This window comes from Pseudopipra pipra, chromosome 1 (assembly GCF_036250125.1).
Source record: "Pseudopipra pipra isolate bDixPip1 chromosome 1, bDixPip1.hap1, whole genome shotgun sequence".
Taxonomy (NCBI): Eukaryota; Metazoa; Chordata; class Aves; order Passeriformes; family Pipridae; genus Pseudopipra; species Pseudopipra pipra.
In genome coordinates, this window is record NC_087549.1 from 146,549,925 (window position 1) to 146,564,507 (window position 14,583).

Below are 14,583 nucleotides of genomic sequence, written 5' to 3' on the forward strand. Positions count from 1 at the left end.
CGGGGCCCCGAGTACCAGCCCCCGCGGCGGGGGCGCGCAGGCGGCCGCGGAGTCCAATCGCCGGGCGGGGACGGCCCCGAAGCCCGACCCGGCTCCCTGCGAGACGGGGCGGCTGCTCCGCTGGCGGGTCCGCCGGCGCTCGCCAGCGTTACCGAGAGCCGGCTCGCTTGCTGGCACTCGGCTGTAAGGGCGCCTTATCTAATCCCTAAATTATGTGCCTTCAGCATCAGCATTAGATCAGCGCTGGCGCTGCGGCTCGTGTTTCTCTTGCTTGCCGAAGATATTTGATTAAGCTCGGCTGTCGCTGACGGTCCTCTTGGCTCGGGCTCTGACACTGTGACTTAGACCTGCCGAGTCCCCCTGTTTCTCGTTTTCACTCTGGCTAACAAAGCCTGGGCTGCGGAGGAAACCTGCTTCCTGGTGCTCCCACTCTGCTGCTCTCCCCTAACTCCTCCCGAGTCCTTAGAGACGGGAATTGAAGTTTCTTCACCATGGTGTCTCCGCACCCTGCTCTTCTTGCTGCCACCCCAGAGTGCACTGTGCGGCTTCGGGCAGGATGGGCCGCGCTCCTCCATCTCCGGCTCACCTACCTCCTCCACAAGCATGGATTTGGCTGTCCGGTTTCCCGAGTCGTGTATTATTCGTACAGTGTCTCAGTGATGCTGTAGGCTTTTGTGCTAATTTTGTGCTTTAACTTTTGTGCTTTAACTAACTGCTGACTTAAAAAAATGCCCAGATCCTCAGGAAAATCTTGAAGCTCATTGAATTTCCTCTTTCACAACCTTACTCCTTCCATGCCACAAACTTCTTCGGGGCGCTTGGACATTTTGGCATTTCAGCATCACCTTGTAGAGGGATTCAGGATAATAGCTATAATTTCATGTAACTCTAACCAGAAACTTCACTTCTGTTTGCCTTTAGGAAGCCAGAAGAAAATATCTACCATTGATCAAGGGATCTTTGAACTCACTGAATTCTTGATTGTATTCAGTCATTGTTCATGGTATTAATCCTACTAAAAGGTATAGAGACGCTCCAGAGTGCTTTGTGGTGTTGAAGGTTGCGGAAAGATCATTGTACCCCTACAGATGAATAGATCTGTGGCTCTTGCAGTGACCTTTCTCAGTGATTTGAATAAGCTGCAGTTCCCAGAAATCCATCTGCCTTTTGTGTTTGTCGATTTGTCTAATCTTTCCGATCCCTAAAAGAATCAGAAAGTACCTTCCCATCCGATTTCATCCTCCCGAGTAAAAGCATTAAATTGACCTCATTTCAGGTGATGAACTGACATTTGCTGAAAGTGATCCTGGCATCAGGCGAGCTTTCCGTGGAGAGAAGGAGGGTGTGCAAAGAGGGAGGCAGAGAAGAGCAGCCCCAGAAATCTCTTACTAACTCTAAAGATAGTACCTTAAAACACCAAGAAGTAGCCTGGACCAAAGAGCTTGGGAGTATAGTGCTGAACACGAGGAATGTTATATGCATGAAAGGTGAACATCCCCAGGCCCTGCTACCCCAGCCTAACCTGACTGGGAGCACAAGGTAGGGGAGGAGACAGAGGAACCAAAACTGAGGGAGACTCCACTTTTCCTTCTGTTTGCTTTCTTACTTTATCAAAGGTAAGAAACCCTCTCTGTAGTTTTCCTCTGGACAGGTTAGGGTAGCCAGGCTCCTCCTGATGTGAAGTGATTCTCTGGTTTTCTAGTAACCTATCAAAAGTTAATCATCAGAATATATCTCAACCTATGTCTCAGATAACCTCTGTAAGAGGGAAATTACTAGAAGTGAACTTAAGTTTAGATTTATATAAATGAGCAGACATACACTGATGTGTGTGTTTATATATATATATATGAACACATACATATATATAGATATATATATCTATCTCCACACACACCCACACACATCCCTTTCATCATACTTTCTATATTAAGGAATTAATATGCATATCCTTTATGTTTTGTTTTAATGTCAGTGGCCGTGACTATTAACACAGGATCTTCTTTAGAAAACAAACAAACAAACAATGAACTAAAACTTATTTTAGTGAAGTTTATTTTTAAGAATAAATTAAGATTTTCTTGTAGAATTCTTTTCTTCTGCCTAGGTACTTTTTTGCCTCCTTGAATGGCATATTTGCAAGTACAATTTCATCTGCACAGAGGAACAATAGCTTTCAGTTGCACAAAGGATTTCTCCCACCCTGAATCCAAACCACAATGCCTCTTGCTCTGATAATAGCTTCTGAAAAGATTTTGTAATGCACAGAATTAATACATGATTATTTCCGCCTCACTTCTCTCATTTATTAGATTCTATAGTGAATTCCAAATTAAAAATAGCACCTCTTGAGTTTCTTAACGTTCTAATATTTTGAAACAAATCGTATTCTGAAGTTCCTCTTTTTTCCCGTGTTTACTAAGAAATCTGCATTTTTTTATTATTGCTCAGAAGAAAAACTGTGTAATATAAATGTAAAAATCAGAGCATGCAAAAATTGCAAAAAATTATAATGTCGAGTTGTTTTAAAATGAACTGTAGTGATTTTTCCTTTGTAAACTGTAAGAGTGATGATGAGCAGTAGCTGACAATCTGAGTTTTAATTCAGGAATATCTTTTTAAATTTATGAAGCAAAACAAAACCTCAACTTCAGTTAGAGTTTTGCAAGGATCAGAATCATGCCCTGTGTCCTAAAGTAAATAATGAAGTGTAATTCTGCTGAGGCATCTGAAAGGTGAGCTTCCACATCACTGCATGGGGAGCTCCTCTCTGCTCTTACAAAGACTTCCTCCCACACTTCCAACAGAGGTGTGAGAACTTATTTACATGAAAGCGTACATTAAATATTTACTGACATTTGCCTGGAATTCGTTTGAAATGTCGACTGTTCTGCTGCATCATGGGATGACACCGTGGAACGGGATGCTGCTCTTTGATTAGAGCAGTGATTTGTGACTCCGGTGTTATGGCTGCTCTAGTTAATGACTCACTTTTGGGTGTATATAAAATGTGTTCTGTCGAGGGACCGGGAAAGCCTACATGAGATCAGACCCTAGGCATTTTTTCTTCCCTCTTAAAAAACCCACAGACCCTCACAGAAGCAGTGTATTCAAGTAAACACTGTCGAGTGTGTTAGGTGCAATGTTGTTCTTTGCCTTCTAGTGTTTAAGCTAAGGTCGGGCTGTTTCAAAGCAAGTAAAGGCTGGGTGAACACCTTCAAAGCTTCTTCATTCAGAGTCACTTTCTAAGCCATTCATTTAGTAATTAGTTGCTTTTTCTTCCCTGGTACCCTATGATACTCCATAATTTTCGAAGGAGAAAATCATTCAGAGGAATGTCAATATATTCTGTTATATTAAGTTTAAAAAATGCGTAGCTGCATGTAGCTGAGTTTAATATTTAATTGCGTGTAATTTATGTGGTCTATTTATTTGTTAAGCCTTGGGTGGGGAGGTAATTTGTTTTTGTTGTTATGCAACAGCTATTGTTCCCCTTCCACCCCAGGCACACGCACCATGGCACACGCACCATGGCAGCCCCAACCAGCACAGGGAGAGGTGTTCTGCTTTAAAAGACATCCGACTGTAAATGTCAAATTCATAAATATTTAAACACTTTTCTTTCAATTTCAAGTCAAGGCTGACAGGACGCCTCTAATTAACCCTGGGCTCCGTTTCAGTCTGGGGCCTTATTGCAGGGAAGAATTAGGGGGTTAGGCGAGGTGGGGAAATCTATGCTCCTGGCTAGAGGGAACGGGGCGGGGATGGGGGGTAGGAGGAGGAAGGAGGGAGCTGGTAACTAACACGTCGGATTAATTTTTACCCATTTCATAATGTGGTGTTTGGTCAGACATCCAGCAGGATGAAAGGGCAGCGGGTTTCTCCAACTGCGTTGAGGGCAGTGGGGGCTGTTTCCTGAAAGTCTCCGGATGGGATGCGCCGGGGAGGACCGGGCCCCACCGCCCTCTGAGGCTCTGGGCATCCCCAGCCCGGGGCCCGGTGACGCCTCCGGTGCGCGGCTCGGAGCTGGAGCCGCAGCCGGGCGATGGGGCTTTGCCGTCGGCTTCACCCGGCGCTCCCTGCGGGGCGGCTCAGCCGAAGGGGCATCAGCCGCCGGGGCCACGGTGTCTCCCAGGGGCGGCGTGGGGGCTGCCCGCGGTGGCCCGAAGCACCAACCTCCCGCCGCCCTGAGAGGCAGGGAGGGGAGAGCGGAATCTTCCATGCCCCGACGGCAGCGGCTCCCGAGGTGTTCCCCGTGAGGCAGGACGGAGCAAGGAGCGGGAGAAGGGCCGGCGGCCCCGCGGCAGAGCCTTTCTCCCTTCCCTTTTAGCTGCTCCGGCGTGGCGGGCGCCGCTGGGCATGGGGGGAGCGGTGGGAAACGGCCGTGCCCCTTCTTCCCTGCCCTCCGTCCGCGGGACCTCCATCCCCTTCCAGGGCACGGAGGGTCGGGGCAGCCGTGGGCGCCTCTCCCTTTAGACGTATAGAGGTTTTGCAAGCCCTCGCCTTCCCGAAGCCCGTCACCAGGGACACGGCTACACTGACTCCCCCAGGGCAAGCGCTTACCGAGGTGTAAGCAATGCGGAAAGCCCCACGGAAGGTTTCTAACTCTTCCCCGTGTTTCAGGCTCCCGAGTGCTAGGGACGTGCTGGGAGGCTCGGCGAGCACTTCTTTTGTCACGGGCAGCCAGCCCCGGGGACGGCAGTCCCGGCTCTGGCGAAGTAAAAAGCAACATTTAAAATCACTGTAACTTCAGAGGGAGAAGGGGCGGTAGGCTCTTCCTGTTTCCCGCGCTTACTCGGGCCATTTGACAGCACTTTGCTCCCATAATTGTCGTCGTTTCTCTCGCATATCCCTTTCCCCAGGTGCTTGTGCTGTTTTGTCACACGGCATCCGGAGAAGGAAAATCGTTTAAACAGTGGCTGAGAAGGCAGAGGCTCAGGAGGAGTGCCCGCCAGCCTCCTCCTTCCCGAGGGTGTCTCTGCGCTCATCTGGGGTCCGAGGCGGCCCGAGCCGCACGATGAGCAGAGCTCGGCTTGCGGGGGAGCCCGGAGGATAAAGGGGATGTCCCTGCCTGGTTGATGGGAGGCCAAAACACCGCGGCGAGGCGGATTAACGTCCCAGGGCGCAGCGCTCGGGGAGGGGGCGCCGGCCCTCCGGCGGGAGCCACCTATTGAGATGCAGATTGCGACCCCTGGCCCCGAGGGGACGGGGCCTTTCAGGGAGATGCTAATGGCAGAGCGCAGCAGCCCTTTACCCCCTCCCCGGGGCCGAGGCGGCGGGAGCAGCGAGATCACGGCGGCTGCCGTCGGTGCTGCCCCTCGCAGGTCTCCTTTGCGAGCCCCCCTTCCCCCGCCCAGCGCGGGGGCGGTGCAGGACGAGGCCGCGCTCCCCCCGGCGCAGCCGGGGCAGGTGCCCGGCTGGGGCCGCGGGGGAAGGGTCGCGGGGAGGCGGCTCTAGAGCTGGGGGTGGGGGGGTGCAGCCCCCTCCTCCTGCTGGCTGTTGGGATTTGGAGGAGGGGCCGGCTGCCGTGCAGGGGAGGGGAGGCAGCGGGCGCTGCGGTGGCTGCGCGGGCGCGGAGGCGGCGGCGGGCGGCACATGGGCCGGTGGCCGCGGAGACACCCGCGCCCGCCCCCCGCCGCCCCGCCGGGGCGCACGGACCCGGCCATCCTCCTCCTCCTCCTCCGCGCGGCGCATCCAGGCAAGAAAACCCGGGAGTCTGACTGGACCTGCATTTCCATTAACTCATCCTCAGCCCCGGCTAATCCGCAGCACTGAAGGCAAGGAGGCTAATTAATGACAAGCTTTTACAGTCAAGACCAGCGATAATTGCTTTGGTGGCCTTTATGATTACAAGATAAAAATGGACCGGGCCTGACATAAGAGCCACTGTGTACACTGCAAGACAGGAGGAAATTAAGAGCTGGCTAGCTGAATACGGAGCAGAAAATTACTAATAGAGGAGAGATAATGAATAGGCCGGCTAGGCATTCATGGGGAAAAATCCATTTTGTTACCACGCGAAATTAGGTGGTGGAAAGGAGTTTGCTAATTGTTCTCATCTTGTAGCAACCAGGACTGAGGCAGGGGCGTGCTTTTCAATTCATTTCCCTGGTAATTGTGAAAGGGGGAATGCAGGCCAAATGAGTCTTGCTGCAATTTGCGCGCCTGGTCTTTTCATTTTCATGTTGCGTTTTTAATTGTTGCTAATATAGCTTATAATGAAGCTAATGAGGGGAAATTATTGTACAACTTTTTAGCACATGGAGACAAGTGAAATGCACTAGAAGGATTCTCTCCCATGCTGCAAAAATAATAGTAATCTGGAGGAGTTTGGAACTTATGGGCTTTCTTTTTAGCCGTTTCCCTCTACAACAGACAAAAGGGTGGATCGCCACCTACTTTTCCCTCTCTCTTTTTTTTCCCCCGTCGTTCTGTGTTTTATTTTTCGCTAAGGAAAAAAGAAAAAAACAATACCGGATTTTCCCTTGCTGCGCCCTTCGCATCCCTCGGCCCTCGGTGCGGTGCGGGGGGAGGCGCGCAGCCGCCGGGCGCGCAGCGGTGCTTGCGCGCAACCAGCACCTCCGCCTCTCGGTAGTTAGGCGGGAGCCGGCGGAGGGGAGGGGAAGGAGCGGGGCATGGCAGCGGTCCTGTCCCTGCCCTTCCGTTTGCCTCCCTCCTCGGACGAAAGTTAGCGCTGCCGGGTGTCCCCCCCCCCCCCCCCCCCCGCGACGGGGGTCCCTCCTCCGCGCTGCTCCGCGACCGCGCAACTCAGGCGCTGCCTCTTCTCTCCTCCTCCGCAGAAAAGCAACGTCCCGCCGCTGGCGCAGCGCGGGGAAGAGGCAGAATCCGCCAAATTCCTCCTCCTCACCCTCCTCTCCCTCGCCTGCATCGCCGGGGTCCTGGCGGCGTCGGGGGTCGCCTACTGCCTCCGCCACCGCGCACACCACCGCCTGAAGGAGAAGCTCTCGGCCCTGGGGGCTGACGCCGGCTCCGACGCGCCCGCTGCTTACCAGGTAAGGACCGAGCTCTCCTCCTCCGGCCCTGCGCCCCCGGTGCCCGGCAGAGCCCCGGGGGCGGGGGGTCCTTCTCGTGCTGGGAGTCGCGGAGGTGGATTTGTTTCTGATTCTGTCCCCTGTACCCCGCCCGCCGCTCCATTCATAGTCCCGCGGATCCGCTGTAGTAGCTTTTTACTGCTGGGTATTAATCTTGGCTATTCTGATAGTTGCTGTAAATTCGTGCCTAATTAGAAACATTAAAAGGAAAAAAAAAAAAGAAAAAAGGAGAAAAAAGAAGCCCTTGCCATTGAAATTCTCAGAAAAATAACATTAACATCCATAATCTGTCACCCCTGCCACTATTAATAACGAAAAATCTTTAACATTTATGAGGAATGGATTGCACGGTTATCTGAAGATGTCTCTCTTTTTGAGTAATCGACTTCTTCAGGGTCTGATATGAGAAGAGCCTTTGACCCGATCTGTTGCCACCTTCTGCCATTATTCAGATAAAATGAAATCTAATGCTGATAGATGGGGAGGTAAACCAGGACTGGTTCTGGGAGAACAATGATAGCAGATGTGTACCCAGTAATACTGGAGGACTGCACTCAGCTTTCCTGAAATAAATCAGAGATTTAAGCTTTCTCTTTCAGTTTCAAAAGTATTGGGTGGAGAGACACTCTGTGTCTTCCTGAAGTTTGTTTTGGCCCTTATTTCTTGATTTGCTATTGGTGTAGTAATGTGTATGTTATGGTCATATACCACACAGTCCTGGTCTGCTATCCAAAAATATTTGGAGTGTGACCAGGAAAAAGAATGTGAGAATGTGTAAACATTGTTCCTGTAGTATTCGTGTCTTCTGTGCACCCATAGGGCCTCGCTAATGGCACTTTTCTGTCAAGTTTTATTTTACTTTCTTGTTCTGCTTAGGATCAGGCATTCTGGCCTTTCTGTACCCGGAGGTTGAGGTAGATTCAAATTGGCAGCTGAGAGTCATATGGGAATAAACTCATATTTCCTCAAAAAGTTTGGGTCTATCTGTTAAAGATATAATGTATTAAGTATATCTCCACAGGCAGGGTCTAGGATGAATTTAGTACAGAACAACAAATATGCATGTTCCTCTAACAATTAGTATCTTCAGCAATGGTTTTGGTTTTCAGTTTAAATGAAATGTTTACTTTAAAAAAAATACATTAAATTACTTTATGTCTTTGAATTTAATGCCTTCAAAAAAGATAGAGCAAGAGCATTTCCAGCAGAAAAAAATGGAGTGTTCTCTGGGATTAAGTGTGAACAAAACAGCAGTTTATCAGTTTTGTTGGCCAATGAGACTGTAGCCATAAATATTTTTGTTTGGTTTTAATAGGGAACTTGCTGTTGGCTTATTTAAAGCGCAGAAGCAATAGGTAGTCTTTTTCTTCTGTCAAATGTGAATACAAGAATTCTTAATTTTTTTTAAAAAGCCCTCCAGGTTCCAAAACCACACTTGAAACTGAATTTGTGATAATTAACAGGACAATCTTCCTACTGACAGCTCTAATTAATAGTATCTGTAATTAAAATCGTGCCCTTCCAGCAGGAAAATTGTTTGAATTTCTTGGAGTGACCTTTTTTGCCATTTCTCCTGGGAGTGTAGTGGTTGATATTGATTTTATAATGAGCTCTGGTTTGTTTAATAAGAATCTGTAATCCAGACACTAAATGAAATATGTGGTTCATTTTTTTTTCACAGATTTATATGTATTTTTAAATCTTTATATTTAGATCTGAGAGTGACGTTTTCTGTTTGAAAACAACAACAATGCTTTGAGGATGCTGCTCAGTTTTTCAATAGCAAGACTGTATTAATATTCTTTGTTCCTGACCTCTGGGCCCAGTCCTAACCACCTGACTTCTTAAATTTCCATTGGTTTTTCAGGGGAACTGTAGTCATGGGTGGGAGGAAAAATATTTTTCCTTAAATACAAAGGTTTCTAAGGGCTTTGCTCTCCTCCCGTGGAAGTAAATGGGAATTTTGCCATATGTTTCAATGGCAGCAGTAGGAAGCCCTGGTATAGCCAGTTTTGATGCTACTAAGTAACATTTTATCAAAATGAATCACTGAGCCTGGATCTGTATATAATAAACTATTCACATGGATTTGAAGAGAAATAGGATTGAGCCCTATTCGCCTTGTCAGAATTGCCTTATGTTGAGCTGTGTTAAATGTAATGGATATCTGGTGTGATGCATGTTTTGGATAACATCAATTAGGTCTCAGAAAAGCATCCACTGTCTTTTTCCTCAACTTCTCTGATGCTCATAGGGGAGTAATGTAACCCGTATTAATATGAGGGCAGAAAAAAGCAGAAAGCTTTCAAAATTGTACCTACTTGGTCCTGTTCTGTTTCCCAAGTAGCTACTTGGTTAATTTGGTGTATTTTAAAAATAGGAAATATTTCAGGGGCTGCTGCCACTAGGCTTAAAAGGGCGGTACTCCAATGTGTTGCTGCCTATAGCTGACGTGACAATTCAGATTTATTTTTTTTAATTTGAAGGGGGAGAAATTGTTTGGTATAGAAGGGCCTGGTGGCCCAATGTGATTCAGAGAGAACACTGAAATATCACTTCGATTCACATGCTTCTCAAAATGTCAGTGGTTTATATCTTCACATAAACAAGACTGACCTAAATTTTCAGCATTTAGCAGAAGCATTTTTCATCCTAACCCAATTCAGCCAGGAGAGTTCATTCAAGGTTTTACTCCTTCCTTACTCACCCTGTGAACTTCGAAGAGTTTTTTCCCATAGATGGTTGCTTGGAGTTGTTTTCTTTTTCCTTTCTGGTTTGTGCAGTGAAATGCCAGCTTGAGAAGGGGAAAACAGACAAACCATATTTCCAGGGAAACAGCAGGTTGGCTGCTAAGTCTCCCCCCATACTGGAGTCATAGCACCTGTCATGCAACCTCACCCTCCCTCAGGCACTCACCTGCTAGCACGAGCAGTCCTTACACTTAGCCACTAACACAAGTATTTCTTGTGTAAATGCAAGTAGGAACAACCTATCTTAGGCAGGGCAGCCAGTACTGTGTAAAAGTTGAAGCAGCCAAGTAAAATCACAGCAGTGCCTTTAATAAGCTGTCAAAAGGCCCGATACCTCTTGATACCTCGTTCTTCAGGTGCTGGGTAAGGCAAGCAGCTGGCCCTCAAAGTGTTAAGGTAGGGTCTGGGAAACCCTATTGAAAGACTAACAGGAGGAAGGACAGATACATAATTGCAACTTCATTTATCTTTGAATCACTAAACAACAAAATTACAGGCTAGTTTAATTAGGCAGAAGCTGAGGAGCTTTTCAAAATTAATGGAAATAGTGTATCTCGTAAAATGTTGCATGTGCATAAAACACATTTTATACATAAAGGCGGACAATTTTTGTGTGCTTTATAAACACGTCTCCTGTCCTTTCAAACCACACGTGTAATGATTAGATAAGTCAGCACTAGCATTCAGGGATGACTAAAAAGAGGTTCTTAGAGCCTCTGCAGAGCCCCTGCGCATGCGCCCACCTGCACCCCTGTTTTTAATTGTTGCTGGTGTTGCTTTGATCTTCTTTGAAAAGCAAGTTTAGCATTCTGCAAGCCCGCTCTCTGGTCCAGGAGATTAGGGCAGAAGCGTTTTAGGAATTTTCAGCAGACACTCTTTGATTTATTTCACAACACTGAGCAGATTTTCTTCATGCACTTTGAAGACTTTAGAACATAACCCAGAGAAAAACGGGCATTCAGGCATCGGGAGCGGGCGGCAAACAGGGCCGCTAAGTGCACATCTTACTTGTCACTGCTCCCATTAGCGAGCAATTTATTAATGTAATGAGTGTGTGCTAGTGACTGCTACTATTTAGGGATGCTCTGTTTGATTCAGGGTGATGTATTTGTGAGTCCAGCTGAACCCTGGCTTTTGACCCCTATGTGGGGAACACTGGGGTGTGCGAGATGTTAAATCATCAGCATATTTTATACTTTGCACTGCAGAACTTTCCTGTGAGTATGCTCTTCTGCATCACTGATAATGCTCAGCATGGAATTTAAAGGCAAAAGTTGAAATGCTCTGAAGCTGGCTTCAGCAAGCTTGCCTTTTAATATTTTATGTTAATATTTAATGTTCTTTTTAATTTTCCTCCATCTCATCCAAAAGAACTTCCTTTAAAAAGAGAGGAGGAAAAGACCAAACAGTTTACAATAAAGTTCCTTCTTAAACTACCTAAAGTATTCAAGGTTATGTGAGCCATGCACTGTCAGTGCAGATGGATTACATCATCAGCTGTTTTAAAAACTTGTCCTAATAACTTGATTTGGCAGGCATATAATTGTAAATTATATGTTAAATTCTACATTATTGTGTGTATTGTATTATATATAAATTATATATTCCTTTGTCAAATACAATCTTATTAATTACATGATCCTGCTGGATTCAAAGCCCCTGAGAACTTCTCTGTGCTTTTACAGATTTAATCCCGCTGGTATTTTTTATTAGAGATGTTAAGAACACAGTATTTATGACAATTACAATAAATATTTTGCTGAAAATATTTTAAAAGGCTCCAACTGAAAGAATCCACTGGAAACAAACCCCCTACTTAGCCATCATGCATGGTTTGTGTGTTTAAATACAGATAATTCATTACCTCTAATATGGCTTAGTATTTTACACTCTGGACTGAATTTCATAAGTAAACTTGTTATTATAATATTAGACCTTAATGTTATAGTAATACTGTATATCAACTCCTTAAAAAATGAAATTTTGTGGACTAAGTGGAATAGGGAAGACAAAAAAACAGGAAAATTTTGCTGTACTTATTTATCAAGGTCTCTGTAATATTCCAGTTAACATCAGCATTGGGACCAAGGAAAGCTGGTAAACTGGGGATAATCAGTGCCATAAAGTATTACCTCCTGTCTTTATAAAACTTAGTTTTCAAAGACCCTTCTACACTTAAGCACAAAAGATATGACTGAGGATGAGGTGTATTCAGTACGTGAGTATTTAGTAAACATTTCAGAAGGAATACATTTAGTAAGGATTTTGGAAAGATGAAAATTTTACCTTAAGGTTGAATGCTGTGAAGGGCTTGCTTCTGTTTTCTTCTGGGAAAACAAAGGGCATAACACATTTTTAATCCTTTCCTGTGTCCTTATTTAAAGAGAAAAATAAAAGGTCATCTCATGACTATGTAAAGCAATAGGACAACCTCTAATTGTGATAAAGCATATTCAGAGAGGTATGTGGATTAGAAGAATTGTTCTTGTCCCCTTAAGTCTGCTTGCTGTGTGTGAACAATTTTCTCTATCTTTGGTTAGCATTTTGTTTTAAAATAAATTCTCAAGAACCTGCAAAAACGTTGTATGTAATGTTGTTACATAAACCACTGTACTTTAAGGTGAGATAGTTTTCACAATGTACAAAATGTGTGACTACTCGGTAGTAGTAGCAATACTGGGAAAGGAAAAGAAGTGGGCAGTGTTTCAAGGTGATTAGAAGAAGACACCTTATGTTTAAACACTTCATGGAAGTCAGACAGTGGATGGCCAAAGCAGAATGAGGCAAAACAGGATGTCTACAAATCTGAATTCAACTTTTAGTCTGTTTTTTTTTATCTGATTGGTGCTCAGAACAATCCACAATTCCTGTGGTGCAGTGGACTCCATAATTCCCAAACTTTGCTTCCTGTGGTAGCCATAGAATTGAGTTAAATGGTGGTGATGTTCAAAACAGCATTCCAAAATACTGTACAAATTTATAAATCAGCAGAAATTTATGAAACTTACTTGTTCAATAAATCTGGATATTAATAAACAAATAAGTGTATATTTGCTAACATGCCCCTAGCATTGAAAATCAGCTTCAAAATTAATGAGAAATGCCCATCTTAAGTGCTGAAGCTCGACAGCACAGCTTTCAGAGGGCACTTAGGGAAGTCTGTATTTGAGCTTGTGGTGTCTGTCTGTGAGGAGCGAGGCTCTGCCTCCTGCTCCACACACACACCCTGACAGCAAGGCAGTCCTGGGGGAACCATGTGGGCTCTGTGAGAGGGGTTTATTTGCCTTGTTAGGGGCAGCTCTCCTTATTTGTGTGAATAGCTTTTGTAAATTACTCAGTGTTGGAGAACTGGACTGGCCCTTAACGGAGAAGGTTTTACCATCACAGGCAAGATCCTGGGCTGCTGCAGCAGTGGCAGTGCAGAAACACTTAGGAGTAAAACACTAGAATGGGCAGGTGGAGAGAGAGGTCTTTTGTGGTTGTGGAAGGAAAATGGGTATACATGCAAATTCTGGAGTGCTTGGATGAGAAGGTGCCATAGGGGTTTGCATTTTCATAAAGAAACTATCCTTTTCAAGTCTGTTTATCTGCATGGCGCTGGTGCAAAGTGGCGGGGAGAAGGTGATGTTGACCCTCTATTAGCCACCTTTGTTTGTTTTCCCTATCTAAGGAACATGGAGTTTGAGCTTAGTGTTTATGAAACAAGGACAAACGGGCTCCAAGCATCTTGCAGAATGATTTTTGTGTATTTAAGTTGTAAGAAAATGCAAAGTAAAAATAGTAGGAGGGGAAATTAAGTTAGTGACTCATTTTTAATTACTGGGAAACCCAGAGTCCTTACCCGAACAGGCATTTCTTATAAAATGTGCTGGAGGTGCTGTGGACTTGCAGGCTGCATCTTGCCTGTTAAATTAAACCAGTAAATAGTTTGGGTGGCCCTGGCACCATCTCCGGTCAAGCCACCCAACCTTTTCCCAAACAGTTTCTTAGCACAGTTAGCACAAGCAAAGAAAAAGACATCAATTCATTCAACATGCAGTTTTATTAATAATTTGGCTGTAGTCATCTGATTTTAGAGGGTGAGAATTGCTGTTGCTTTATCTGCCCTAACTGCCTGTCCTGCATCCCACTCCCAAGCATCCTGTTCCTGCTTCAGAGCCCCTTCCACCCATCCCTGTGGTGCCACAGGCTGTTTGCCAGCTGCGCGTGGGCTGGTTCTGGATAAGTACAATGGATTGTCTCCCCCTGGTAAATTGATTATGTCCCAGTGCCTGTACGTTATAAAGAAGCCAAAGATAACCACAGCCTTGCCTAATGGGCTGGAGAGTATTTGATTTGCAGTCCCAGGCTGTACATCATCTCAAGTGTCCCGATTTCTTTCTGGAATAACTATACTGTCTTCAGTGGCATTTTTTTTCTGATGTAATATAGAGGATAATCAGGCCTGTCTTTCCTACACACTTCTACCCTTTTTTCTGTTTTAGGATTTTCCTTTTTCTTTTGCAGCAGCTCTGTTATCATGTTTCAGATTTGACACATTCTTCTATTGTATATTCTCTGAATGCTCAGCAGCTAACACTGCGATCTGGCTTGCTGAGCCTTTCATATTCTTCCAGAGTGCTGCACTAGAAGGAAAAAAAATACATTTTTTAAAGTTTTTAACTGGGAAGTTGCTTTTTTTTTATTTGTAGGATGAGTCTTATACCAGGGTCTCTGGAAGAGAGTAGAAGTTAATTTTGTGTACGTAAAGAACTCTGGTAGATGATGTATCTCAGTTCTTG

General features: G+C 45.6%; 1 protein-coding gene across 2 annotated transcripts in view; it reads left to right on the top strand.

The window, feature by feature from the left end:
• PTPRN2 (protein tyrosine phosphatase receptor type N2) overlaps nucleotides 1–14,583 on the top strand; it is a 641,953-nt gene that overhangs the window by 527,637 nt on the left and 99,733 nt on the right. For both annotated transcript variants that reach the window (XM_064638038.1, XM_064638047.1), the window contains one exon: nucleotides 6,801–7,013. In XM_064638038.1, the coding sequence (XP_064494108.1) occupies nucleotides 6,801–7,013 (213 nt within the window). The remainder of the gene's footprint in view (nucleotides 1–6,800; nucleotides 7,014–14,583) is intronic.